At 47.0% G+C, this 27,403-nt stretch overlaps 1 protein-coding gene and 1 non-coding gene across 3 annotated transcripts; both read right to left on the minus strand.

Moving 5' to 3' along the window:
- Window positions 1-497: 497 nt before the first annotated feature.
- On the minus strand, window positions 498-26,249 carry ACER2 (alkaline ceramidase 2). 2 transcript variants are annotated; one of them, XM_054726731.1, is made up of 6 exons: window positions 25,984-26,249; window positions 16,886-17,000; window positions 15,997-16,138; window positions 9,384-9,521; window positions 6,815-6,952; window positions 498-4,472 (listed from the first exon to the last, which is right to left on the minus strand). In XM_054726731.1, the coding sequence occupies exons 1-6, from the start codon at window positions 26,089-26,091 to the stop codon at window positions 4,286-4,288; spliced, it is 828 nt and encodes a 275-aa protein (XP_054582706.1). In that variant the 5' UTR covers window positions 26,092-26,249; the 3' UTR covers window positions 498-4,285. The 2 variants fall into 2 exon arrangements, with proteins under 2 accessions (XP_054582706.1, XP_054582707.1); XM_054726732.1 differs by lacking the exon at window positions 25,984-26,249 and adding an exon at window positions 24,764-25,973.
- LOC114232785 (U1 spliceosomal RNA) lies at window positions 5,373-5,532 on the minus strand. Its single transcript, XR_003618884.2, has one exon. It is a non-coding gene; the product is annotated as a U1 spliceosomal RNA (small nuclear RNA).
- Window positions 26,250-27,403: the final 1,154 nt, after the last annotated feature.

A 27,403-nucleotide genomic window follows, 5' to 3' on the forward strand; every position in this document is an offset into this window, starting at 1 on the left:
TGTGAGATTTTATATCCACCTGACATAATTATAGAACTTTTAATCAAAGTAATCTGCTTTTAGGTAGTTTATATTGTAAATGTCTAGATGTATTGATTTCATAGCTCGGAGCAGAAGCTAACAATTACACTAATATTTTAAGTATGTTTCATAACAATGATAATCCAAATTAACAAATGAATTTGGGCCTGGCAATTGTGACTCTGTGGTTGAGCGTTGACCTATGAACCAGGCCATCACAGTGCAATCCTGGTCAGGGCACATGCCCGGGTTGCAGGCTCAATCCCCAATAGGAGGCAGGCAGGAGGCAGCCAATCAATGATTCTCTCTCATTGATATTTCTATCTTTCTCTCTCCCTTCCTCTCAGAAATCAATAAAAATAAATATTTTTTTTAATGAATGAATTTGGGCAAATGTGCTTTGCTATAAATCCATTTAATGCATTTTTTACACAGGCGTTTCCAAGTCATTGTGGAAATAACTACAAACATACATATTTACTCACAGAAAATGCCATCACAGCTTTATTATGAAACAGCTGTCAGAGTTCACAGAAGGAGCATAAAGTGCAGGAGCTCCATTACAAAAGGCCTTGCATTTCTCCCAAAGCATGCCACCACAGCCAGTGGGCACACACCTCACACGGCACACCCTGCATAAAATATAAACTATAGAAGGAATATATCTGAAAATACTGTATCTGTTCTAATTACAAACCGTGGTTATAAAATACTCTTAAATCTGGCTTAACATATAAAGATACAATTCAAACAATTAGTCCCTTATAGTAGGGGCCATTCAAGAAATAGAAAGTCCATAGGAGAATGATGTTATAAAATCCATGGGGAATCCCAACCTGGCCCGAGACTTCTCTTTGGCCAGCTAGGATGGCAGCACCCAGGCAAAGAGCTGGCTATGAAAGGTTCCAAGTCCATTTGGAGAAAAGGAGCTCTGGTCAGGGCTCGGGCTAGGCCAGCTTCAGCCCTCACCTGTCCCTCACAGCGGTCCCGTGTCAGCCCGAGGGAGGGAGAGCCAGGGCGGGCTCCAATCCAGTCCGGGGGCCGCCAAGACGGCACTGGCTCATATAAGCATGATGGACTGGTGAGATGCTTTACACACCTGAGAAACCCAATAAACAGAACAGGTGATGGTGTCTTACAAAGCCTGTGTTTGATGGCCCTCAAGCTTAGGCACTCTTCAGAGGGCCAGGCACAGAGTTCCCCAAAAATGTAGCATGTGACCAAAGAGATTCAGATATCTGCTCCCACGCACCTTAAATATGTTCACTGAAGTGTTTGTTTTATAATAATATACTCACCAAGGGGATAAATATTTCTTTTCCTAAAAATCAATAATCAATCAAACAGTATTCAATAAGAATCATTGACTTAATAACATGGTAACACTTTTTAATATGCAAAATCCATTCCTTCTGGATACCGATTTGGGGCAAATTCTACCCAGAACAGAAATCTGATAGCCATGCTGAGCAACTGCCATGACCTAACTCCCAAGTGTGAAATCTCCACTTCCCTCCTTGGCAGGGGGGTGGAGAGAAAGATTCTTGATTGCACATTCATTAATGAAATAAGCCCTTCACTTACTTTAATCTGGCAAACATCAAAACCTTAGAGCCACATTTTAAAACTATTTCCTATTACTTGTCCAAGAGCAGAAGCATATCTAGAAGCAGAATCCAGTCCATGATTCCACGCCCGGCTCCATCAGCAGGGAAGACTCAGTAGTCAGGCTCAGAATCCAGTGATCGCACCAACGCAAGTGCACATCAAAGCCTGCTCTTCGTGCAAAATACCCAACTCACACTTACATTCCATTCAAACTACAGGACAAACCATCAGCTCTAAAAGACATCTACATACAACTGTAGTAGGGGAAAAAAAAAAAGACTAGAAGGAAATATACCAAAATATTAATGGTTGTCCTTGAGCTATAGAAATAGATTACTTCAACTATTTTGTAGTATCCCAATTTTCTTTAAAGAGCAAGTAGTGCTATCAAGGCATTATAAATATGTATGTAACTATAAATATGAATGATACCATCAACCTAACTTAAATACTCTCTTGATTTTCCATTCCACGCTGGCAAGCTATAGTGATTGTTCAAACGAGTTATGTTTTGCCCTCCTCACCCCACTCCCCACTTCTTTCTCAGCCCTCATTGCATTAAAACCAGTCCCTAGCAGGGCATTGTTTTCATACCAGAAGCATTCCTCCTGACATCTGAACTTAGTCCTTTCTTGTGCTAGAGGCACTTACTTTCTTACTTCCAGCTTATCCCTATTTCCAAAGGACACCCGGAAACTTCCAGAAGGTCGAAGCCTTGGGAGCTGAAGGTAGTGTTCCCCAGGGAACCAGCCCTGCATCTGATGAGGGTAAATGGCCCATCCTTGACAATGCTCCCCTCACTAAGGAACCCTCCAGACACCCACGCACAAACACGTCCTACCCTCCTCTCTCTGCTTCTCCTGATGCACGCTTCCACGCTAAGACAGGTGGGCTTAGAACACGCCAACCCCCTCACTTGGGGGCATTTTTATTGTGCAGAATGGGCGAAACCAGGATCCACCTGCTAAGCCAACCTGCAGAGAGGACAGTCTGACATTCCCCTTTTAGAAATTCTAGACTTGAAACCCAAAGGACTTAGCAGTTTTCCAATTCTGTTTCATGAACCACCTAGGCTGCATAGAGGTGGGTTAGAGGTTCCTGAAATATTTAATTCAAATACAGTTTTTAGAGTATATTTTTACACTACAATATAGCAATATGTACACTCATTCAATACCAAATTTTCCTACCTTGAAAACCACCAAATTGTTAATTTGCCTTTTCACTGCCTGATAGATTAAAGAACTGCTATAAGTTTAACCTTAAAGTAAATTTAAACTAATAAAACCCATTTCACACATTGGGGTTCCATAAAGATTTCTTACTGCAAACAGGGTTCTGCTGCTAAAATAATTTGAAAACCACAGAAGATAGTCATTCATTTTTAAACTCTAAATTTCGTTCTTTCATGGGGTTTTGCCTTAGATCCTGTGCAAATTCCAGCCAGGCCCCACACTGCTGCTGCCCCACTCGGAGGTGCTTGGGACAGTGGCGAGATTCCTGGCCACACAAGGACAGCCTGCCCTGCCCTCTCACAGGGAAAGGTTGCAAAGCAGGAAGCTCCTGAGTGAGCATGAGTATCCCTGAGGTCGCGAATCCCTCCCCCACACCTTCAGCGGGGTGTGCAGTCTCCCGTCCACCCCAGTGAAGAGGAGACTTAGTTGTAGCCAGTGTCACTTTAGGGGAGAAAAACTCGGAGGCAACAGCTTCGCCCAAGCAGCCGATGCGTGGTTACTGCCAGCACTGGAGGCTACGGACCCAACGCTCAGAGAATCTACAGGAAGCCCCTCACAGTGAGAGCGTGGAGATCATCGCCACAGCAAAAGTCAGAGAAAGGATGGGGGATGTTCTTGAGGTAACGTCCAGGCAGCATACAGGAAGCATCCAAAGAGAACACATTTCCAAAACTTCGTGGTTGCTCCCAGTTCTGAGCCCGGACCCCCACCCTCACGGTTGTCACAGCCCTTTGGTGATGTTAGAGGTCAGGCAGTGAAGAGGGGTCTGGGGAGGGACCCAGTGACTCCTCTGTGTGTCTGAGGCTACTGGGCTGGGGTGGGGGACAACAGTGTCAATATTTAAACACTTTGTCATCTTCAAGAATGGCTTCAAATGGAGAGTTGTTTTGGCATAGAGGGGTTTTCTCCTTAGCTTTACCCTCACCTGTCAGGTCTCCATCTCTCAGCAGAGGTAGAAGTGAAAGGATCCACAAATGCATGTGAAACCCGGGTGTTTGGGCGCTGCAAGCAGAAAGCTAGCTTCCCTAGCCACAGCCGTGTGTGTGTGTGTGTGTGTGTGTGTGTGTGTGTGTGTGTGTGTGTGTGGTTTTCCCATATGGAAACCTGGCGTCCTCCATCAGACGGGTGGAGGGGGGTGGAGGGCGTTGTCTGTGGCAGGATCTGACTGTCAGCAGGAATGGCCGGGTCTGGAGCCCGCAGACCCGCAGGAAGGAGGCACTGAGTCCCCCAATGGCTCAGGGACGCAGCGTCCTCAGCCCCCTACTTCCCATCTCTGGGAGCAGTGGAGTCCTGGGGTCCACACACACCAGGACGAGCCCAAGGGAACAGCATTTTTTAAGAAAATAGACCCCACCCCCAACTCTGAGACCCCCCAGGGGTCTTTGCTGGCAAAAGCCTGAGGCAGAGAAGCCCGCCCTCCATCACGTGGTCTTGACTGAGGATTTCTTGTGGGCGCACAGGAGGGACACGTAGGGGACGCCGATGAAGGCCCACTTCTCGCTGGGCCAGAACCTGATGACCGGGCCTTGCTCAGGGATCTCGGACGCGGCATCAAAGTAGGCAAAGCACACACAGCCCAGGTAGGCGGCCAGGCAGATGAGGATGTGCCTGGAAGGGAGACAGGACGGGAGGTGAGACCTGCCCTGGCAGAGGCTGCGCTGCCTGCTGCGGGGTACCTCCCCTCCACCACCACCCCCACCCCCTTCTGGCCTGACCCACCCTTCCTGGCGCAATGACCTTCGGGGCCTCTTCTAATTAGCAAGGGGAGAAGGAGGCCAGCAATCCCCGGTGAGCAGGAGAATGATAAATCTGGAGCAAACGGCCTGTTTTAGAATGTTCTGATATTCCAGCTTGGTAACAGGAACCACCATGCAAATGTCTTTGGGGTCCCACCCAGAACACTGAGCCCCAGGGTTTACAACGGGGCTAAGAGGGTGGACCTATACAGCACACTGTGAAGACTGATCAGACACACAAAGTAAATGAAGATAACAGACAGGCCTTGGTAAGGAAAGCTGTCCATGACCTAGTATGTGGTGTGAGGAAGAAAAAAGGACCAGTTTGCATCATGTATAGAATGATGCTACTTTTGTTTTTTAAAAGCATAATGGAGACATACATATATTCAAGAAGGATATCCCTCAAGCCATTAACAACTGTTCTCTCTTTGGTAGATGGAATTATGAGAGCTTCTCTCTTTCTATATTCCTCTATATTGTTTAAACTTGCTATTAAAAAGCAAGCCATTTTATAACTGGGACAAAAAGATGGTCCATTTTGACAAACAAAGCAGAAAGTACACCAAATTTAGAAACAAATTAAAATTTAAACCAAAGTTATTACAGTATAATCTTCGAATTTTACTTACATTGTTAGTGTGCCCAGGGAACTTGCTTGGGTCAACAAAAATGTACTATATCTTGAATGAGGTCATATTTACACAGGTGTATGTACTTATCAAAACTCATCAAAGCATACACTTACATCTGTGCATTTTATTTTGGTTTTTAGGGGAGAGCAGGAAGGCAGTCCCCCACTACCACGTATCATGCAGCCGATTTCCCACATTTGGGGAAATCACAGGGGTCAGCACACCGAGCACCATGGATAAGCCTCGCCCTGGGAAAACCACCTCTGTGATCACAGTATCTCCCTGCCAGGTAAGTATTAATCTGCGTGTTCTATTATCCGTCGATTATAACTCAACAAATATGTAAAGTGTTTATAAACTCACTAGTGTGAGTCAAGGTTGAACCTAAGAAATATCAGGCAATGGATCCTAAGGCTGGAATCCCAATTTGAGCTGTTCTATTTTATTTCGCCTTTTGCAAAGAGTTCTGAAGTCCCCAAGCCTTTTTTTTTTAAATTGGTTTTTCAATTAGAGTTAACACACAATAATGGGAGTCCCCAAGCCTTAACCTGGGAGCAGATTGGGTCTCAAGGTGGATATATACAAGGTCACATGTTCAAGGAAATGTAAGCGAATTCTTCCCAACCATGTGGTTTTTAGGCATCTCCTGACAGAAGTCAAGCTTCAATGGCATTCCCTCCTGGAGGCTCTCAATTTGCAAGGGACATCCTACATGTTTCCCTTGGTCCCCGTTGTTGCTCGCATTACAAGTCCTGGAGGACAGCGAGGGGAAGATGACTGGGTCTGGAGCGGAAGTGGTTCCTAGGAAGCCACTCAGCGTCCTCCTCAGCTTCTGAGAGAAGGATGCTGCACACTTCGCAACCTGCTTCAATGTTTACCCAACAGTGTCTCCGGAGCATCCCAGGTACAGGTGCTCCAAGTCCCTCTTATCGAACACCTCGGCTGGTTTTATATAACCAGCTGGTGTCGTGAACAATTCGCTTCACTTCTCTGGGCCTCTGTCTCCACCTGTAAAATGAATGGGTGAGACTGTCCCTAGATGACCTGTGAGGCCCAAGCATTCACCTGGTCATTCAAACCCGAAAGGGAACTTGGGTTGACCAAAATGTACGACACCTTGAAAAAGGTCATATTTACCTCATTGTGGTTCCCGGTTGGACGTCCCTGGACTGGTCCCCATGTTTGTCCCAAGCCTTCCCCACCTCCCCCACCCGAGCGATCTAGCCAGAGCTCAAGTGACAGCTTCGGCTTTCAGGCTCCATTATGCTTTAATAATGGAGCTAGAGGTCAGAGACCCAGACTTGAAGCATAAACAATTAGGTCTTTTTGTTCTGGCGGAGCCAGCTTCCTGGAGCCCATTCTGCTTTGGACAGTAGTTTCTGTTGCTTCTGAAAAGTCTGACAGTGTCTGAGGGGAGGGAGCACTTGGGCTCCCCTGTTCCCTGGGCACACCTGGGCACCTGGAAGGAGAACGGAGCCTCCCGGTCCTGCAGCCCCCCCACTGGCAGGGCTTACCACACGCAGTGCAGGTAGGGGAAGTGGAAGGACGGTCCTGCAGCCCCCCCACTGGCAGGGCTTACCACACGCAGTGCAGGTAGGGGAAGTGGAAGGACGACAGCAGCTCACAGAAGGCTCGGTCACTGATCCAGCAGAAGAGGGCCAGGGTCCACCAGAGGCCGGAGAAGAGGCCCAGCTTAAATACACGCACGTTGTCACACCTGCACGGGACCCAGATGCCATCAGTCCTGGTTTCCGCCCACCTCCCTGGCCGCTGGTCTGCTTCCTCACATCTCCCCAGCCCCTCGGCACTGGAATTCCTACCCCACATACCGTCACTCCGCCAGCCGTGGTTAGGATCCGTATGTGCACAGATGGGTCCCAGAGCCACACCTCTCACCCAGGCCCCTCCCTGACTCCAGACTCCAAACCCAGCTGCCTTCTAGACATGTCCACCGATGTCTCAGATAGAGCCACATTTAACGTGTCCAAAATGAACTCCTAACCTTTCCCCCAACCGAAACCTGTTCTTCTCCAGGAAAATGTCATTCTATTTCAGAAGCTCAAGTCAACTATAGAGACAATTTATTTTGCACTCTTCAAGGCAAAATAAACAGGCTTCTAGCCTTGCCATTTTTAAAGGTAAAGTGAAAACTGACAGAAGCAAATATCAACAAATATATAGGCAATTGGTCTGGTACTAGACGTATACACTCAATTTAATTGACGCCAGAAAGTTTGGCTTACGGAACAGCCCAGCACAGAGAGCAGGAGACGCAGTGTGTGTGCTGAGTGGCAAGAAAGAGGTGGAATGTCACATGGCGAGTCCCCTGGGGCGGGCGGGGCTGGCACCTGGGATGCTGGGAGGGAAGCACTGCAAAGTCGGGGTCCAGGGCAGCCCGCACTGTCCCTTCCCCAGTTGGCGAAGGGCAGACCCTGCCAGATGCCGCACACCGGGCTTATCTGCACTTGGGGCTTATCCAAACCTGACCTCCACTGGGTATAGCCCCACTTTGCAGGGCTTGAATCAAAGTGCCAATGTGAGGTTAAGTGCAAAAGCAGGACCCAAGTTTAGAATAGAAAAATCTGAGCAGAAGTCTACTGTTGCTTCTCTTCTTGACCCTCTGTTGCATTCTCAAAGTTTTCCTTAACAATCAACTCACTCCTACGATCAGAAAAAGAGTCTATTTTACAATATTTTAGATGTAGCTGAGTCACTCGGTAATGTGACACCACCACCCAAATTTCAGCAAATGTCAGATCATGACCCCAAGTCATAATAAATGTTATTTCCTCCTGGTCTGAGAGAAGGCTCAGAAAGGACAATGAAAATATGCAAAGACTAAAAACAAGCTCTAGGATTGAGGCTAATGAGAAAGAGAAAAAGTGACTATTACTAATCCATTTCGGATGTCTTTATCAGCTATTTAACTGTGTGTGTTTTTCAAAGAGTTTCAAGATCTGTTAGTGGCGCTAGCTGATTTGGCTCAGTGGATAGAGCATCGACCTGTGGACAGAGGGGTCCCAGGTTCGATTCTGGTCAAGGGCACATGCTCGGGTTGCGGGCTCGATCCCCCGTGGGGGGCGTGCAGGAGGCAGCCAATCAATGATTCTCTCTCATCATTGATGTTTCTATCTCTCTCTCTCCCTCTCCTTTCCTCTCTGAAATCAATAAAAATATTATTAAAAAAAAAAAAAAAAAAAGATCTGTTAGTGTTCTGAAATAGGTATCTTAATTCCCTGGTCCTTGAAGGCTGCTCAAAGAAGCCAATGAGACAAGGCGGACAGCGTCCCTCCATGGCCAGCTGGCAGGCTTACCTACCTCTTCAGCCACCTACGACCCTGCCTGGCATTGCTGACAATCAACGCAACCCCCAGAGGCGGAGCAAAGGATAAAAATGTACATGTCTCCTCCCAAAACAAAGACTGAGAGAGCCGACTGACACATTCCACAGAGCGACGTTCACCAGGGGGGACAGAGAGAAGACTTCCGCCCAGACACCCCTGTCCACAGCAGTGAGAGTCATGCGTTTATTTCTAAAAGTGGGTGCACAAAGCAGCAGCGTTTTCCACGAGCACGGGGGCTGGAAGAAGACAGTCGTGTACACAAAGAGCTCAGCTAAAATGTTTCCCCCTATCAACCTGAACACCGAGCATACAGCTTCCCAAAGGAAAATGCTTACCCAAGTTCAAAGGCTTTCCTGGTAGCTTGTAAATAAGAAACCAGCTCTCAGAGAAAGTAGCCGTCGACAGTATTACACCAGGAGTCAATGTTACCTTGTACACAGAAATTCATTTCTTTTTCCCTCTGTGTGTGACTGCAACTGCCTCTTTAGGACTCTTCCCCTTATTCTTGTCATATGAACAAACCTATTCTCCTCTCTATAGAGTTCACGCACTCTAGGCCCCTCGGTCTAGGGGCACACTAGGTCCTGGAGATGTTTCCGCTAAGCTAGCTATGGACCCCTAGGATCTACTGCACCCACAAAACAGCTGCTCCCTCTTTCAGAAAATGAGATCGAACCTGCTTTCAAACAACAGTCAGGAACTAACGAAAAGCCCAACTCCTCCTCCACACCGGGGGGAGTGAAGGAACAGGAACTGGTGAGACCCTGTCACAGGGATAGCCAAGGGCAGGGAGGACGCACCCACCTCTTGAGCTCTGCGATGAGCAGCGCAGTGCAAGGAATCCCCAGCGTCATCAGCGAGATGTTGTTGATGGCGGGCTTGACAAATGCCAGGCACGTTGTAACTGCAGACAGGACGCAGACCACCGCCTTGAACCGGCCCCTGGATCGGTGAAAGCAAACCCAATCCATCAGCCAAGGAGGTCTTGTCTGTCAAAGGCGGACAAAGTGTAGGCACTGCTGGTGGGAGTGGAAGCTGAGAAGAACTTGTGCACCACGTACCCAGAGCCTAAGAACCATTCACGCTCACGGGCTCAGCAATTCACTTCGAGGAACTTATCCTCCGGGAGTAACCAGACATTTTCTAAATACTTAGCCACGAGAACGGCAAAATTAGAATCAACCTCAGTCCCTAAGGGTGAGATATGGGTACTTGTTTTCTTAGTCTTTTCACATGTTTTACAGCAGGATTTGGTAAACGGTTCTGGAAAGGGTCAGACAGTGAATATTTCAGTTTTTGCGGGTCACACAATTACTTCACTCTGCCACTGTGGATAGTAAGGGCGTGAACGGGCAGGGCTGTGCACCAACAGAACTTGATTTGCAAGGACAGGCAGTGGACCAATTTGGCCCACAGAGCAGAGTTTATCAACCCCCGTTCTGTAATCTTCCTGGTTTAAAAGGAAAACGTCACTCTGGCCAGTGTGGCTCAGTTGGTTAGGTGTCGTCCGTGCACGGAAAAGTTGCCAGTTGGTTTCCCGTTCAGGGCACATGCCCAGGTGTCGGGCTCAATCCCCAGTAAGGGGGCGTGCAGGGGGCAGCCAATCAATGTTTCACTCTCCTCTCCTCTCTCTAAATATCAATTGTGTGCGCGCGCAAAAAGAAAAAACCTCCTGTGTCTAGCACACAAAAGTAGAAGTCTTTAAAACATTGTAATAGTGTCTATATTTACTGACAATCCACAGTCTAGGATGCATTGGCATTTTGTGTTGACAAGTTTTTGACACGACAAAACTTAGAAAAATAACTGATAGCCTCCTTTCACTCTTGAGTGGAGGTGCTTTCAGTAGAAAGAGCCAGAATCAGCGACGTGATCCTGACCACGCTCCTTCCTCTCTCCTCGGGACTCCACTTCCTTATCGAGAAAATGAAAAGTCTGAACTAGATTGTCTCTAAGGCCTCATCTATGACTGAAATGTAAGAGCTCGTGATATTCCTGAAGTTTCTGGTATGAGCACAGTTTATTTTGGCCAAGAGCCCTGGAACAGGTCACAGTTAGGAAACTAATTTAAATGAAATTCCATCATAAAAAATCAAAGTTCATTGAAACCTTAAAAATACAAATTTATCTCTTAGAGGAAAACCATTTATCTTCAAGGAGCAGGAAATCATTGATCAAGCTGCCAACTTTCTGAGTGGAATGAACAGGAATTGTAGCCCTGAACTTCGACCAGAGGAAGAAAATATGTCTGGGAAAGGATCCAGGCAGCAAATCCCCGGGAGAATCGTGTTTTTCTCCTGACCTTGGCTGGCATCCTTCAGCTACTGGGTAAAAGGCTGCCTGCTCTCCCAGCCCCAACGTGTGCATAACCCTTGGGGACCCACAACTGCTCTCTCCCCGGGTTGAGGGTTTGTGACACACGCCACGGCTTTGGGCCTTTTTAGACCGGGGAAACACATAGTTAAAACTCCCACGTGGTATCACCTCCCTGTATCCAATGGTTTAGGATTCAGACAGGCTCGAGAGAGCCACAGGGGTGCTCAGCACGGGTGTTCCAGTGCGACCCGTGTGCGCTCACACTCGGCCTCCTCACTCAGTGGCTGTGGGATCTCTGGCAAATCACGGGACTCTCCCCAGGCTTCCGGTTTCCATAGGCAAGTGAAGACACCTGCCTAAGGGTGTTTCTGCAAGCATTGCAGCACTCCATACAGTGCCTGGTACATGGTGTCTGCTCATAAAATCCACAATCACTGCCATCGCTTGAGAATAAATGCTCTTTAAAATATTATTGTTGTTAATAACAGCACACTCCCAGGGAAAATCTGACTGAGCTGGTGTTGCAATCACCGAAGACTCTAGACAGTACCGCCAGAGTTCAAAGGCAGCAAGCTTGACACAACATGCTTTCTGAACGAGGGCAGACACCTCCCACGTCAGTCCGGTGGGCGTGGAGGAATGTGCTTTCGGAAGGCCGCTTAGCCATCCAGGACATCCTGTGAAAGCATGATGTTGCAACCAGCAGAAGGCAACAGAAATCACATGGCAGCCCAGCCGACCCGGAGTGACCGGAGGCCCTCGGTACAAGAGAGCTCGCAATAGCCAGGAGCCAGGGGCCCCACGGGCTTTTCAGAGCGATGATGACTACTGCCGGCGCCGGTCCTGTTGTCAACTGTCCGGCCCGCTGTGGGTTCCAGCTGAACACAGGTCAGGGAACTCTCAGCACCCCTTCTTCTGGTGCTCCCCAAGCCAAAATCTAGCCACCCGGCACCACCATCATATTATGGTTATAACAAAGCTATTACTATTATCATTAGCTACCATTTAAAGCAGTAGTTTTCACTCTGTCAGACCCTCTGCCCATTTTTAAAATCAAATATTTGTAATGGCCCTTTTACTCCTCTGAAGTAAAATGCAATTTATGGATGAGAAAACATCCCATCATTGTGACCACTATAAACTTCCCAGATGCCCCTTAAGAGGCAGAAATGTCCCTGGTTAAGGTCCACTGCTTTAAACTACCCTGTAGGGTTCAAACAACCTATTTAGGACCAGCCCCTGACAGTCACAGGACTACAACATTTGGTCTTGGAAGGCCCACCCTGCATTTTGTAAGTGAGGAACTGATAAGGCCCAGAGAGTCGGAGATGGGGACCCCAAGTCATCTAGTCAGCGTGAGAGCAGGACACGCAGACCCCAGCCTGCACCCTTGCTATTCAGGAGTCAAAGAATGAACTGCATTATACTAAAGTGAGGTCTAGCCCTAGACTTTGTAGAGGCAAACTCTTCAAAATCACAGCAGGATAAATTATTTTAGAAATGGATATAATTAGTCTATAATACTTCTTTGTTGTTGTTTTCTTTCTCAAAACAAAAATGTCTAAAAATTATTAATAACCATCTATAGTGGAGTGTGTGTCCTGACAATTCGTAAAAACATTCTAGGCAAGAAGAAAGAACATCCTTCTTTTTTTAAACCCACCAATTATTCCTATTTACATAATTCCTGCTGTTCTAGTCATTCATAATTACTGCTAGCACTGAGTGAGGGGCATGCAGGAGGCAGCCAATCGGTGATTCTGTCTCATCATTGATGTTTCTCTCTCTCTCTCCCTCCTTAATACACTTTGTAAGATTTTATCATACATTTCTAACCCCATGAGATAATACTGCTATTATCTCCACTTTACAGATGAGCAAAATGAGGTATCAGAGCTTTACAAAAAAGGTAGATCGTTATTCAAATCCATATCTGTCTGACCCAGTCACTTAGCCTCTATGCTCGCTCCTCTCCAGGAATCTCACACAGGAACTACTCTGAATAGGTTTTTAGAAACAGTCCAGCAAAGTCTAGATCACAAACAAACAAACAAAAAGGAGAGATCAATGCTAACTATCTGGTACATTCAGGCAGCTAACCCACGCAATCCCTAGTCTTCAGAAATCCTGGTATTGACCTGAAGTCTTTGGTCTGGCCTGCCACTTCCTGTGGAGCTGCCACCTGTCCGGGGCCCTGAAGCAAACGGAGGGGTTTGCTCTCCTCGCTCTCCCCATCACTGGAAACTGAAGACAGAGAAGTGGAATCGACATCCTTACTTAGAGTGAGCGACTTCCTGTAACAGGCACCTTTTCTTGCTTTGCTCATTAAAATCCTCAATGCCCATTCTCTCCTTCCATTTGTATGCATATCTCGGAGATGCCAGCAGCAATCTCAGCAATCTCTCCGTGCCAGGGGCAGTCATGAGAGCTAACTCTGATTGAGCGCTCACCTGTTCTTAGTACCTAAGAAGTGCTGCAGTCATCTCCCAAAAACCCTAGAACTACCTAATTTTATAGATGAGGAAATAGAAAGTTAGAGTGTATACAGTTCATAAACCGGGAAGCTAGGATTCAAACCCAGGTACTCTCCAAGGCCAGGGATATATACATACATGGTGGTCAGTGCCGCCAAAGGACTCTGCTCAAACTGAGGAGAGGGGTCACAGCTTCCACAGAGAAATGGCCCAAGGGTCACAGACTTCCCTGCCTCCTGCTATGTTTTCATTATTAAAGGTGGTAAGCGGGAATTACTACAGCCATTGCCCCATTTTCTCGTCTCCTGCTCATAACAACATTATCCCACGCCTTCAAAGAAAGAGGGTCTCTCTTATGAATACATTAAAACATGTCACTTGGAATTTCAACCCAGGCCTCCAGAGTGCCACAAACAAATAAACAAAACCCTGTTCCCATGTCTTCCACTTCTCGCTCAGATCCCAGGACTTGAAAGATGAGATCCAGAAGCAAAACGGTACCAGAGCTCTCAACCTGACACCCGCCAGGCTCAGGGAAAGACGGAGGGCTGGTGGGCACCGTCGGAGACAACAGGAAAAGCCGAGAGGAAATGGTGTGCGTATCAGGCAGTCAGAGAGTCCGCCTGCACACTCACCTCATGACCCTGCCTGGTGCCACTGCCTCCGTCCCTCCCCCACCCCTCCCGCTCACGAGGCTTTCTGACCACCCTCAGTCATTGTCCTGAAGCTGAACAAGGAGACGGGGCAAGACTGGAAACCAGAGGCAGCTAAACCAACCTGTGCGGTTTAATGTGCATTTCCTCCACTGAGGACAAGGCCTCAGCCACATGGAGACCGGATTTCATTATTTCGTGTAAGATGGGGAACACCTTTCCACTGGTAAACAGCTGGTCTCTCTCTCTTTCTCTGTCTCTCTTCCTCTCCCTCACCCTCCCGCTCCGTCTCTCCTTCTCACCCTCCCTCCTTCCTCACCTCCCTCTCTCACTTTTTGATAAGTAACCTTCTTGAGGAGACCTCTTTCTACCTGATTATACTCAGAGATAACACTATTTAATTCAATTCCTGCTACCCAGGATGAAGATTCTACAGCTAATCCATTTAAAGTGTTTTCTCCCTGCCTCATTTAAAAATACATTTTCATATTAAAAATTAACATGTGCTCTTTGTAAAAAGGAAAACAGTGTAGATTAAAGGTAAAAATGAGCCCTAGCCAGTTTGGCTCAGTGGAGAGAGCATCGGCCTGCAGACTGAAGGGTCCTAAGTTCGATTCCAGTCCAGGGCACATGCCTGGGTTGCGGGCTCGATCCCCAGTGAGGGGCTTGCAGGAGGCAGCCAATTCTGTCTGCTTCATCATTGATATTTCTATCTCTCTCTCCCTCTCCCTTCCTCACTGAAATCAATAAAAATATATATTTTTTTAAAAAGGTAAAAATGAAAGCTCTCTCCCCACCCCAATTCCTAAGAGTGGTGGTGGCTGTCCTCATCCTCCCAGGCATTTTTGTGCACGTACAAAGACATATACTCAACAAGAGGCTATTTCATTCATTCTAAAATTAGAATATTGCACACACAGTTCTACAATGTGTTTTTGCAGCCATTATATTTCATGGACACCCCTCCATCTCAGTCCATACACAACAGTTAATAGCTGCATAGCTCCTGTCCTTATACCAGCTTAACTGAATCCCTATCTTTTAGACTATTTATCCATAGATACCTTGACAAACATGTGGGTAATATGTTCTGGGAACATTTATCTTTATGAGGATGACTCTCTTCTGTCCCCTCAGATATTAACACCCTTATACAGCTCCTCAGGAAGGCATTCCTGACCAAACTCAAAGTTACTACGACCCCTTAACCAACTTTATTTCCATCATAGACTTCTCTCTCCCTAATATATTTATGTTTGTTTGTTGATTCACAATCTCCCCAACCTCAGTGTAAGCTCATCCAGGGCAGAGGTTTTATTGTTTAATTTACTGCTACATCCCAGTGCCTAGAAGCCTAGAAAAATGCATAGTAAATAGTAAGTGTTCAAAAAGTATTTACTGGATGAATACTCAAGCATATAAGCACAACACAATGGATATTAAAATGCATCCTTTCCTCAAATTCTGGGTTTCCACTTTGGAGGGGAGTGTGTGAGTGTGTGTGTGTGTGTGTGTGTGTGTGTGTGTGTGTGTGTCTCATCAGAAGCAAAAACACTGTACTTGGACAACTACAGTAATTATGGCTCCAAGAACCAATTCCTTAGTGGATTCTACTGTAAATTTATAAAATGGTGGAGTAGGTTGGACTAAAGGAAATAGTCTAACAGGAAATCAAGGGTCTTTGAACTGCCATTCAGAAATTTCTCCCCCACTGCCAATCTTTCCACTTTTTCTCACATCAAATAAGGGAGATATTTGACTTTCTGTCCCTAATGTTATAGAAATTCTTCTCCAAGCATATAGAATCCTATTATCTGTCAGTTCATTTATACTGTCAGACTCTAAACAATCAGGGGGTATTAAACAGGTATATGATGAGCTCGTCAGCAGGCTGGGCTTCATCGTGTGCTATTTTTCTTGATATATTACATTATATTGGGTATTGCACCTAGCAGGTGTCTAGCACAAGCTTACCTGTCATTCCGGAAGATCTTTGGCAGATACCTTCTAGGGAACCACATGGCCAGAGCACACATCAGAACCCAAAGGATTGCAAGTTCATCGAGCATCTGACCCAGGAAACTCAGAGTTGCATGGAAGTAGACGGATCCAATTCCTAGAATCAATTACAACCAATAAAAAGTGTCACCGAAGAAGAAAAGACTCACAAATTCAATACACTGCTTAAGGAGAGCCCTTTCACCAACCACTGTCGCAATCGCCAGATCGCTCGCTCTCTTTGAAAAAAGAAACCGAAGGAAGAAACTCACACCACCTAGGCATGCAGACTTCAAGTCTAGAAAGAGGATTTCAAGGAGGGCCTAAATATCAGCACTTCAGAACTTTAATGATTCCACGGTTGAGCATGGTCTCTCTTCATCCACTAGCCTTCATGGGAACAGGCAGTAAAAAGAAGTCAACATTCTCTCCCTACTAAGAGTTCCCAATCTGCCTGTGGAAGGAAATGGAAATTACCCAAGTATTTCCCAGAACAATGAAGGATCAAACAACTAGAATTTTTTTTATTTTTTTTTTTTACCTTTAGTCCATTAGAAACCACAGTCTCATCAGAGTTCAATTGTTCCACATGACTTTCTTCAGAAGTTCTCAGAAATTGCATTGGCATAACACCAATAGCAGTGACATAAATGAACTCTCAAATACAATTAAGTGATAATTACAGCCAACCTTGTTATCAAGCCCATATTCAGAAGAGTGCTTTTGGCCTCAAACAAGCAACATAAAAGTGCGCTAAGACGTCAGAGTGACTTTGGTTTATAAAACATAATGTTCACAGGAGACAGGAAGTGTTGGAATTCCATTTCCTCCCTTTCAGCCCATGCTCCCAAACGGGTCCACTTACCCACTACAACTAAAAGAGTCCATATTAAGTAGATGCCACTGTTGAAGCACGTTGCGTACTGGCGGAACAAGCACATGCAGATGGGAGGTAAAATGAAAAACAAGACGTTGCTGATCTGGGGGGAAATGTAAAATGAAAAGATAAATATTAAGTAAAAGGGGGGGAAAAAAAACACAAAGCAACTTGTTCCAAGCACGTCCTCTGCAAACTGAGATCAATGTGGCCATGCGTCTTGCCTAAGCACTTATACTTTTCTTCCTGCAGATCCACAACCAGGAAAATGTAAAAACTCCTTGAATAAGCATGTAGTGGGCTCCTTCCCGCCGCTTTGGTCAGAGCAGCAGCAATAACAACACTGCCATCTGAAAGCTGCTCAAGGCTCCCCCTGGATTCAAAGAATCCGGGACTTGTTCTTTTCCCGCTCAGACGAACTAAGCAGCATTGTAATTTACTTGCACATACATTTTTTTTTTTTTACCATGAGATCTGTACTAAATAATGGTAAAAGTAAAGTTTAATAAAGGTGAGGCGGACTAGACAAGTTGGACCCCCAGTAACGTTCTGCCCGCAAGGCCAGCCCTTCCTCCCAGGCCCACAGGAGGCAGGATTCTCCCTAGATTCCCCTGCCACCCTTGTCGCTTTCTCACTCTAAGACCTACTTTCAGGTGAAGATCAAATTCGTAGGTTCTTTCCCAGCTTTAAAATGATACCATTTTATCTATTTATTTTTTAAATATATTTTTATTGATTTCAGAGTGGAAGGGAGAGGGAGAGATAGAAACATCAATGATGAGAGAGAATTACTGATCAGCTGCCTTCTGCACACCCCTATGGCAGTGGTTCTCAACCTTTCTGATGCCGCGACCCTTTAATACAGCTCCTCATGTTGTGGTGACCCCCAGCCATAAAATTATTTTCGTTGCTACTTCATAACTGTACTTTTGCTACTGTTATGAATCGTCATGTAAATATCTGTGTTTTCCGATGGTCTTAGGCGACCCTGCTAGCGGTTCTCAACCTGTCGCGACCCACAGGCTGAGAACCGCTGCTGTAGAGCCTAAGACCATCGGAAAACACAGATATTTACATTACGATGCATTAACAGTAGCAAAATTACAGTTATGAAGTAGCAACGAAAATAGTTTTATGGCTGGGGGTCACCACAACATGAGGAACTGTATTAAAGGGTCGCGGCATCAGAAAGGTTGAGAACCACTGCCCTATGGGGATTGAGTGTGAAACCCAGGCATGTGCCCTGACCGGGAACTGAATTGTGACCTCCTGGTTCAACCACTGAGCCATGCCGGCTGGGCAAAAAAATGATATACCATTTTATCTTTCAGACTTCAGTGTGGATTTGAGCCTCTCTGTTATCTCTCCGGAAGGCATTTGGCTTTTTAAAAAAATATATATATATTTTTTTATTGATTTCAGAGAGGAAGGGAGAGGGAGAGCAAGAAACATCAATGAGAGAGAATCATTGATCGGCTCCCTCCTGCACGCCCCCTACTGGGGACCAAGCCCACAACCCCTGACCAGGAATCGTACCAGTGACCTCTTGGTTCCTAGGTCTATGCTCAACTGCTGAGCTATGCTGTCTGGGCAGCGTTTGGCTTTTTTAAAAATATATTCTATCTAATGTAATATTAAAATATTATCATTTCAACATGTAATCACTATTTAAGCATCATTAATAAGATATTTTCCATTCTCTTCGTTCAGATCCAGGCTGTGAAGCCCAGTGTGAATTCCACGCTGACCACACATCTCCTTTAGGACCAGCCATACTTCACGTGCTCAGTAGCCACATGTGGCCAGGGACCACCGTACTGGACAGAGTAACTGTGCTGGGGCAGACCCATTTCAGCCCGGCCCCTTTCCAGTGACAATAAGGTAATTTTACGTTTAACTTACTGAGAAACCACCAAAATCTTTTCAACAGTGGCTAAACCATCTAATATTCCTACAAGCAATGTACAAGGGTCCTAATGTTTCCATATCCTTACCAGCACTTATTTTCTGGGGGTTGTTTTGCCTTATGAAGGCCATCCTAGAAGGTATGAAGTGGTAGGAATATTCAGCTTTTTAAATTTCATCTCTAAGTGTGGAGTGAGGGGCTCCTCATATAGGACTATGTACACAGAGGAAGTGTGCAGAAGGTGAAGACAACAGCGAAGTCTAAATGAGCAACCCCAATGGGAATGGGGTGGGAGGGGTACACACAAAAAGACTAAAGGAGAGTGCTTTCAGAGATGGAAGGGGGCAGATGAAGTCTGAAAAGCCAAGGGCATGGGGGCTTTTAAAACACGAACTATGAGGGTGAGTGCCTGAACTGAACTGAAGGGGCCAGGAAAGGGAGAAGGCTTTTTCCAGACTTACAAAATCACATTGGTGCACAACTATACAAAATGCATCAGCAAACCCCAGAACTCGAGGCGCAGCACAGATAAGGATTGGCACCATCAGTGGCCAACATAGGCCTCCATCACCTTTTGTGAACGAGAGAGATTAGGAGTGACACCATTTTCAGCAAGAGGAGAAAGACAGAGTGGGAGAGAAATAACACAAGGAAAGACAGATCAGATCCTTTGTCGGGGACGGGATGGGGGCAGCACTGCTGCCTTTGGTTAAAATCCAGGCTGAAATCCCTAGCGGGCTGCCTCATTCTGGAGAATGGGGTACCTTTTTCTAGGTGGTCTACTCTGATGGGGATCAAACGGGCGACCTTTTGGTGCTTGGAACAACAGCTCAACCAACTGAGCCACACCAGTCAGGGCTGCAACTTTCTCTTCTCATTTAACAACATGCTTTATAAATCTTTTCATCTTAGTTCATATAGATTTATCTCCTCACTTGCGAAAAGTGCTGCAGTTGGCAGGGGTTTTTTGATTTTCTGTGGGTTTTTTAGCCATTCCCCAGTGGAAGGACACCAATTTACAGCCCCACCTACAATGTTGGAAAATATAACACATTTGTTTTTTATCCCCAATATATCTTTATTGCCTCAAGTCCTCTCAGTCTCCCTTGCATCAGCCAAGTGCAGCTAACTGCTGCCAAGCTGCCCCAAATGGCTCTGTCCATTTATATTACCACTAACAAGGTACACACGAATCACTTTTAAATGTATTTACACATTACTCACGAAAGCATGAGTCGTTTATTATAGCTGCAGTAAAATTATACTTCAAAACACTTTTTCTTCATGCACATATTAGAGATTTCAGTTTATAAGCACCATTTTAACAGATACACCCAAATAATATGAAATCACATTATTAACTTCTGCACAGCCCATCTATCAACATCTGCTGGCCTCCACCAGGCCTTTTAAACAATTCAGTCTATGAAAAGGAAAAGATCAAATTAGAAGGAGACGCTCCCCAAGACAAAAAGAGGAAGGAACTCCCAAAGAAATACGGAAAAGCAAATGAGTTGTGGTTAAAAGACAGATTCAATGGCTCCATATCTACTGAGAAATGAAACTTCCTCTCAAAATCATATGGGGTCACTAAAGTTGAAGAATAGTTCAGACAAGAGGTATTTTTTAAAGCCTATTGTTGGATTATCCTTTGGAGAATTGGATTATTTAATGCCTGCAGAACAGATTGTTTTAATTGAAAGGAAAGCAAAAATTTTTTAAATGTATTATTTCCTTAGAAAATTCCTCATTCTATGAATTCCCACATAACATTTGCACCAAAGTAATCTCATGAACACACTGCAATCTCACCCTGATGCATGTGAACGGGCACTTCCCCAGCAGAGGGTAAACACTGACAAAGCAAGAGGCTCTGAGTTTTTCCTCAACAAGTTCATAAGCAGATAAGGGTCAACACCCTGAATAAGAAAATTCCCTGTGTGTCTTCATTGTATGCACATTCCTAACCATCCATCCCATTGCTCACCTCCGGCCTCTGAGATGACCAACTGTCCCGGTTTGCCTGGGACTAAGGAGGGTTTTCAGGACATGGAACTTTCACTTTTAAAATCAAGAAAGTCCACTTTTGTCCTTGGCAAACCAGGACACGTTGGTCACTCTACACAGAAGTCTTCTTGCAAACCCCCCCCCACTCCACCCTCCACAGTCCACCAACCCCATGCAGAGCTCTAACACCTGGGTGACTTACACACTTTTATTATGGCCTTCACCACCCAGATGGCTGTGGGTCTGGTCTCTGTGAAGGCACACAGTAGTTGCCTAGTAAATGGATGGATGGATGGATGGATGGATGGATGGATGATTATGCCCTGCAGATAATGGGATGTGGGCTTTTCCATATAAAGAGGACTATAACTTTCCTTATCTGATTGGGGGAGGTAACAGATCATGGGTTGATTTTATGCATATGTTTTGCTTCAAGACTTTTTTCAGCACCAGTTGATTTCCTTCTGTCCCCCTGAGTCACTGCCCAGCAAGAGAGTCCCCAAAGGCTAAGTCCAGTGGTTAAAAGACACCCTCCCCACTTCTCCAAAGCAGCTAGGTCTGGACCCTTCCTCTTCAGTGTGGCTGGGGCCTTAAAACCTAAAACATTAAAAACAAACAAAAAAACAAAACACTGAATTCACCTGGCTGGTGCGACTCAAAGGTTGAGTGTTGACCTATGGACCAGGAGGTCACGGTTCAATTCCCAGTCAGGGCACATGGTGGGGTTGCAGGCTTGATCCCCAGTGGGGGACGTGCAGGAGGCAACCAATCAATAATTCTCTCTCATCATCGATGTTTCTATCTCTCTCCCTTTCCCTCCCTTTCTGAAATCAATAAAAATATATTTTTTTAAAAAGAAACTGAATTTAATAAAACTTGTATATAGAAGAAATAGTACAAAATGTGCTCAAGCAAAAGGCTGTGTTCTTAGAGAAGATATTTGTGTTTGGCTGAAAAAAAGGATAAGATTTGAGGCAAGATGGGAGGAGGTTTGGGGGTTGGAGGGGTGGGTGAAAAAAGGTGAAGAGATTAAGAAGTTCAAATGGGTTGTTACAGAATAGTCATGGGGATGTAAAATACAGCATAGGCAATATCTAATATTTAATAATGTTCTAGTAATATTCTAATGTATGGTGTCAGATTAGATTTATCAGGATGATCAGTTAGTAAGTTATAAATGGCTAATAACTGGGGTGTGTACACCTCAAACTAATATAATAATGTATGTCAACTGTAATTGAAAATAAAAAAAAAATTAGCAATAATTATCCGCCTTTAAAGTGAATATTCCCTTTGACACAGCAATTCCCAACCTAGGATTAGCCCTTGCAAAAATATATCCAGATGCATGGCTGAGGATAGTCAGTGCATCACTGTTCAGAAACCAATAAAACAAACAGAAACTGCCTTAAAAAGTCCATCAATAAGGAATTAACTGGTTAAATAAATTATGGCTAATCCATTAAATGAAATACTGTGTAGACATTGTAAAAAGAAAAATAAGAGCCAATATAGGACTATCTCCAGGACATACTAAGTGAAAAAACCAAGGTGCAGAAGAGTTTGTGTAGTAGTACCTCAATTGGGTTGAAAAAAACTTAGATTGGGTTGTGTATGCAATATACATACATATTTCACAGACTTACACAAATAATACAAGTGCTTTTAAAAATGTATTTTTATTAATTTCAGAGAGGAGGGAGAGGAAGAGATAGAAACATCTATGATGAGAAGGAATCATTGATTGGTTGCCTCCTGCACACCCCCTACTGGGGACGGAGCCCACAACCCAGGCATGTGCCCTTGACGGGAATCGAACCCAGGACCCTTGAGTCCACTGGCTGATGCTCTATACACTGAGCCAAACCAGCGAGGGCTACAAGTGCTTTTTATATGCCTAGAAAAAGTCTGAAAAGATACAGAAGAGCTCTGGCCAGTGTTTCTCAGTGGTTAGAGCATCGGCCCGTGCACCAAAGGGTCACAGGTTCGATTCCTGGTCAAGGGCAAGTACCTGGGTTGCAGGTTCAATCCCTGGCCCTGGTCAGGGCATGTGTGGGAGGCAACCAATCAATGTGTCTCTCTTTCTCTCTGACCCTTCCTGCCTCCCTTCCACTCTGTCTAAAAACCAATGGAAAAATATCCTTGGGTGAGGATTAACAACAACAACAAATATACAGAAGAAAGGGTATTTTTCATTTTATAACATGAATACTCTGAATTTTTTACCATATCATGTATTACTGTTATAATAAACAACAACCCAAAAATAAACTACTTGAAACAAACTTTTCTTTTCATATCAAGCATCATGACTGGCCTATAGATCAAACGGTCCCAAGGCAGGAGTTTAAGTTAAAGAACAACTGAATAACAAATAGATGTATTATGCCACATAAATAAATCTAAGGTGCTACAATGGCACTTGTATCTTCACAAGTTGTGCCTTAGCAGAGTTAGATGGACCAAATTTTAACTCTAGTTCTGCCAATTTTTAAAAGTATATTTTTATTGATTTCAGAGAGAAAGGGAGAGAGAAACATCAATGATGAGAGAGAATCATTGATCAGCTGCCTCCTGCACTCGCCCCAGTGGGAATTGAGCCCACATCCCAGGCATGTGCCTTGACCAGGAATCAAACCATGACCTCCTGGTTCATAGGTCAACACTCAACCACTGAGCCACACCAGCCGGGCTCTGCCATTTTCTTGGACCTTAGCAAGTTGCTTACTTGATCTAGGCCCTAGTTTCCTCCTTTATGAAATGGGCATAGAAAATAGCACCCACTTCCTAGGGTGGCCCAGCAGAGCTTCAGCAACACAGCAAACAATTAATGGAAACCAGCGTAACTGAAGTTGTAGTGGCGATGTGCTTCCCCAAACTTATTAAGAAGCTTCTGGACCCCTCTCCCAGGCTTCTGACTTTACATCTTCAATTCCTTAAACTTCTTCTCCAAATTAGTAATAATTATTATTTTCTTGTATAACTGGTAACTACACCTGCTGCCTTACTGTGAGGATTTAATCAGATGTTAATCTCCAAGTAAAGGCTCACTGCCTTCCTCAGCACAGGAGTAAGAGGTTTGTCCAGTGACGTATAAGCACCGCTGATAACCAGGGCACGGGAACAGAGAAGCTATGGTTTTTGCTAAACTCTTTGGACCAACAAAGTTTGGTGACCAACCACTTCTCTGAGACCTTAGGCTCTGGGCTTTGCTGAAGCAAATTTTGTGGTTTATAAGTATTTCAAAGAATAAGGTTTGTCTGGCAGACCAGCTGGGCTAATCAGCCACGATGCTGCAGCTAAAGGTCAACAGTTGGTTTTTCTTTTTTTTTTTTTTTTACAGAGAGGAAGGAAGAGGGATAGAGAGCTAGAAACATCGATGAGAGAGAAACATCGACCAGCTGCCTCCTGCACACCCCCTACTGGTGATGTGCCCGAAACCAAGGTACATGCCCTTGACCGGAATCGAACCTGGGACCCTTGAGTCTGCAGGCCGACGCTCTATCCACTGAGCCAAACCAGTCAGGGCAACAGTTGATTTCTAAAAAAGATTTTGGCACTCACCACATAACTGCTCCAATGGAACCAGATTAAAAGTGAGGACCAAACAAATCCTCCCCTTTATCCAGCACTCCGGGGCTTTTCAAGGCAGGCTCCGTGCAACTATACCCTTTTTGGCCAAATAACCAGGCCTGACTTTCTGCTGGCCCGATTCTACCGATAATGACTTTGCAGAGAGTAGGAGAACCTGTCCCCAAGCTGTCATTTCTTCTTTAACTCTGGTGAAATCCCTAGTAGCAGTCTCCACCTTCAAATGGAGAACCTGAGTCACCGCTGTTGCAAGGACCCAGCCCTGCTCCACAGAGGTGTGGGCGCCCACCTGCACGGATAGCATGCGCTGGAAAAGGTTGTCCGGTAGGTGAGGTGTGGCCTCCTCCACTACCTGTACCTACCTGTACCTACCAACAGCAGAAGACGAGGTGTTCTGGAGGAACTACCCTGGCCATATAAAAGCAGCAGGAGTGTTTGCAGAGAGGGCAGCCGCAGCCGTGCGCTTCAGCAATAAGAGGACCCAGGGCGCAGACTTCTGAATTGTGGCCCCGACTCGCCAGAAATGAGAGCATGACAGCTCCCTTCTCAAGAGCTCGGTTTGCTCCTCGGTGACTAGGAGGGCAGGGACCAGCTCAGCAGAGATCCCTCCAGGCAATAAGCACCTGACTGATGCCAACGTTCTCTCCAGCAAATCTCCGGTGAAAATTCTAAAGAACCACCTCAACTTCTCAATGAACCTTAAACTAGGAGTTCCTGGAGCAGCGAAAAGATAAACCACTCAAATGACCACGCAAGAATCCTGAGCCATGGGCACAGCGAAAAGAAGAGGTCTTTCCCTCCCAGGTGCAAAGCTTTTCCTCCCGCAAAGACTAAACGCACACAGGGTTCTGCAGGGGGGAAGGTGCCGTAGCTAGAGACCTAGGCAAGTCCCGAAATCATGTGCACAATCACTGCCAAGTCTCCCTTTCCCTCCCCGGACTTCAGAACTAGAGAGTGCACCGGCCTGGGGGGGCTGAATGGGAGCTGGCGTAGGACTGGGTGCTAAGCAAGGCAAGGAAATAAGAACTCGTCGTAATGAACTTGGTTCCGGCCCAAAGTAACTCGACCTACTGTCGATGCATACGCGGGTTGGGGCCAGTGGGCATGATCGGCGCGGGCCCCGCTCCCGAGACCTGCCGGCGTGCCGCCCGGTGCCGGGGACTCCCCAGGGCAGGTGTTCGGAGCCAAAACGCACAATGCGACCCAAGTGCGTCACGCCCCAGAGATCCCAGCGGCGGACGGGAGCTGTCCCGGCAGGTTCCCCGCCCGCAGCCGGCCCCCCTCGGAGACGGGCTGACACGGAGCACTGGCTCCAGGACGGGAGGGGACCACACGACACAACAGAGTCAGCAGGAATGACACGAGGAGGAAGCCGAGCCCAGCCGCCGCGGTGGGGACAGAAGAGAGAGAGGGGCCGATGGAGACCTGGAGGGAGCGGGCGGGGAGGGGGCGTCGGCGGACTCCGGCCCTGCAGAGAGAACGCCCCAGACCCACGCGCGGCCACGTCCAGGTTCCAGGCGCCGCGGCGCCGGGGACAGCCCCTCCCGCGAGCCCCCGGCGCCCCCGCGCCCGCGCCCCGCACCGTGTTGTAGAACTCGGCGATGGCAGGCACGATGGTGTAGTTGTCCTCGCACCAGTCCACCTCCGAACTGCCAGCCCGCAGCTGATCCCACCAGTGCGGGGCGCTCATGGCCGCCCCGGAGCATCGGAGCAGCCGCTCCCACGGCCGAGAGGAAGCCAGAGCGGCTGCGAGCGCCGACTGCGGCGGCGGCGGCGACAGCGGCGGTTTTATGCACAACGGGCAGCCGCCGGATGTGGCGCCCCGGGCCGGCCTCCCCGCGCTCCGCTCCGCTCAGCCCCGCCTGTGGGCCTGGCCTCGCCCGCAGACCCCGCCCCCGCCCGGCCCCGCCCCCTGCGGGCGCCCCCGGGCAGCGAGCCGGCCACGCCCACTCCGGGGGCGGGCTGTGCTGGGAGCGGGTGTAGGGAGGCGGAGCCCGGCCTCCGAAGCTTCCAGGCGTTCTCACTCCCCGCAGGGTTGTCAAAGGCCTCGACGGTCCCGCCCGCGCCCACCTCCCGACTCAGACTCCACCCCACCCCCAGCCCCAACTGTGCAAAGAGCGCCAGGCCCGCCCTCAGGAGTGGAGGGTCCCGACCCCTACGGAGTCTTGGGAAGTTTGTACCCATTTCCCTGCTCAGCGCGTGGGCCCCCGCGCTCACACCTGAGAAAGGCCCTGGGTCCCTCCGAAGCAGGTAAGGCCTGGCTTGGTGCGGTGGGTCCGGTGGGCTGGAGGGGCAGCCTGCAGGGCCCTCCCACGCGGCCTCTGCCGCCCACTCCCGGATGGAGCACTGATGCAGTTTCGAATATGTTCCTGCCCTCGGTCCCCTGGACTCGGGGTTAGGCTTTCATCTAGTCTAACATTAGACCTGGGGGTCAACCTTCAGCCATCCCAACCCTCCAAGGATGTAGCGGGGCAGGTATGGCATCTCCAGGACACCCAAGGTACAAGACACGATGACACTCACTATGTGCCAGGCGCTGTTTGAAGAGCTTCCATGTGTCGCTCATTTGGTGCTCCCAGCGGGACCCTATGGCAATGCCTTTCCAGATAGAAAGTGGCAGAGCTAGAAATCAAAGTCAGGATGACCTCAGGCCTGCTCATAAGGACTTGGCTTTGCAGCTGTAACTTATTCTGTAGTTTCTAAATCAAAGCTAATCTGGTCTCAGCAATTCCTGGGGAAAGCCAATCTCAACCTCTCTCTCTCTCTCTCTCTCTCTCCTCCTTCCTTAGGCAGTTTTAGGATTTCGGGTCAGGGAAGTGGCAGAAGAGGCCCTGGTCGGCAATCCTTGGGGGCTTTCCCCGGGATCTCCTTGTGCAAGCCTGCATGGATGGGGCCCTGAATCCCAGCAGCTGCCTGTACAGTGGGAACCTGGCTGGTGCTCCAATGCCCTGTGTACCCAGTGTCCATCTTCTACAGCCATTTGCATGTCTCCCCAAATCTCC

Source organism: Eptesicus fuscus, chromosome 15 (assembly GCF_027574615.1).
Source record: "Eptesicus fuscus isolate TK198812 chromosome 15, DD_ASM_mEF_20220401, whole genome shotgun sequence".
In the NCBI taxonomy this organism is placed as follows: Eukaryota; Metazoa; Chordata; class Mammalia; order Chiroptera; family Vespertilionidae; genus Eptesicus; species Eptesicus fuscus.

Coding starts and splice junctions, on each gene's coding strand:
- ACER2 (XM_054726731.1), bottom strand. CDS start 26,091: ATGAGCGCCCCGCACTGGTGGGATCAGCTGCGGGCTGGCAGTTCGGAG. Junction 6,953..9,383: donor CTCATCGCAGAGCTCAAGAG/GTGGGTGCGTCC, acceptor GGTCCCGTGCAG/GTGTGACAACGTGCGTGTAT. Junction 4,473..6,814: donor CCCTACCTGCACTGCGTGTG/GTAAGCCCTGCC, acceptor TCTCCCTTCCAG/GCACATCCTCATCTGCCTGG.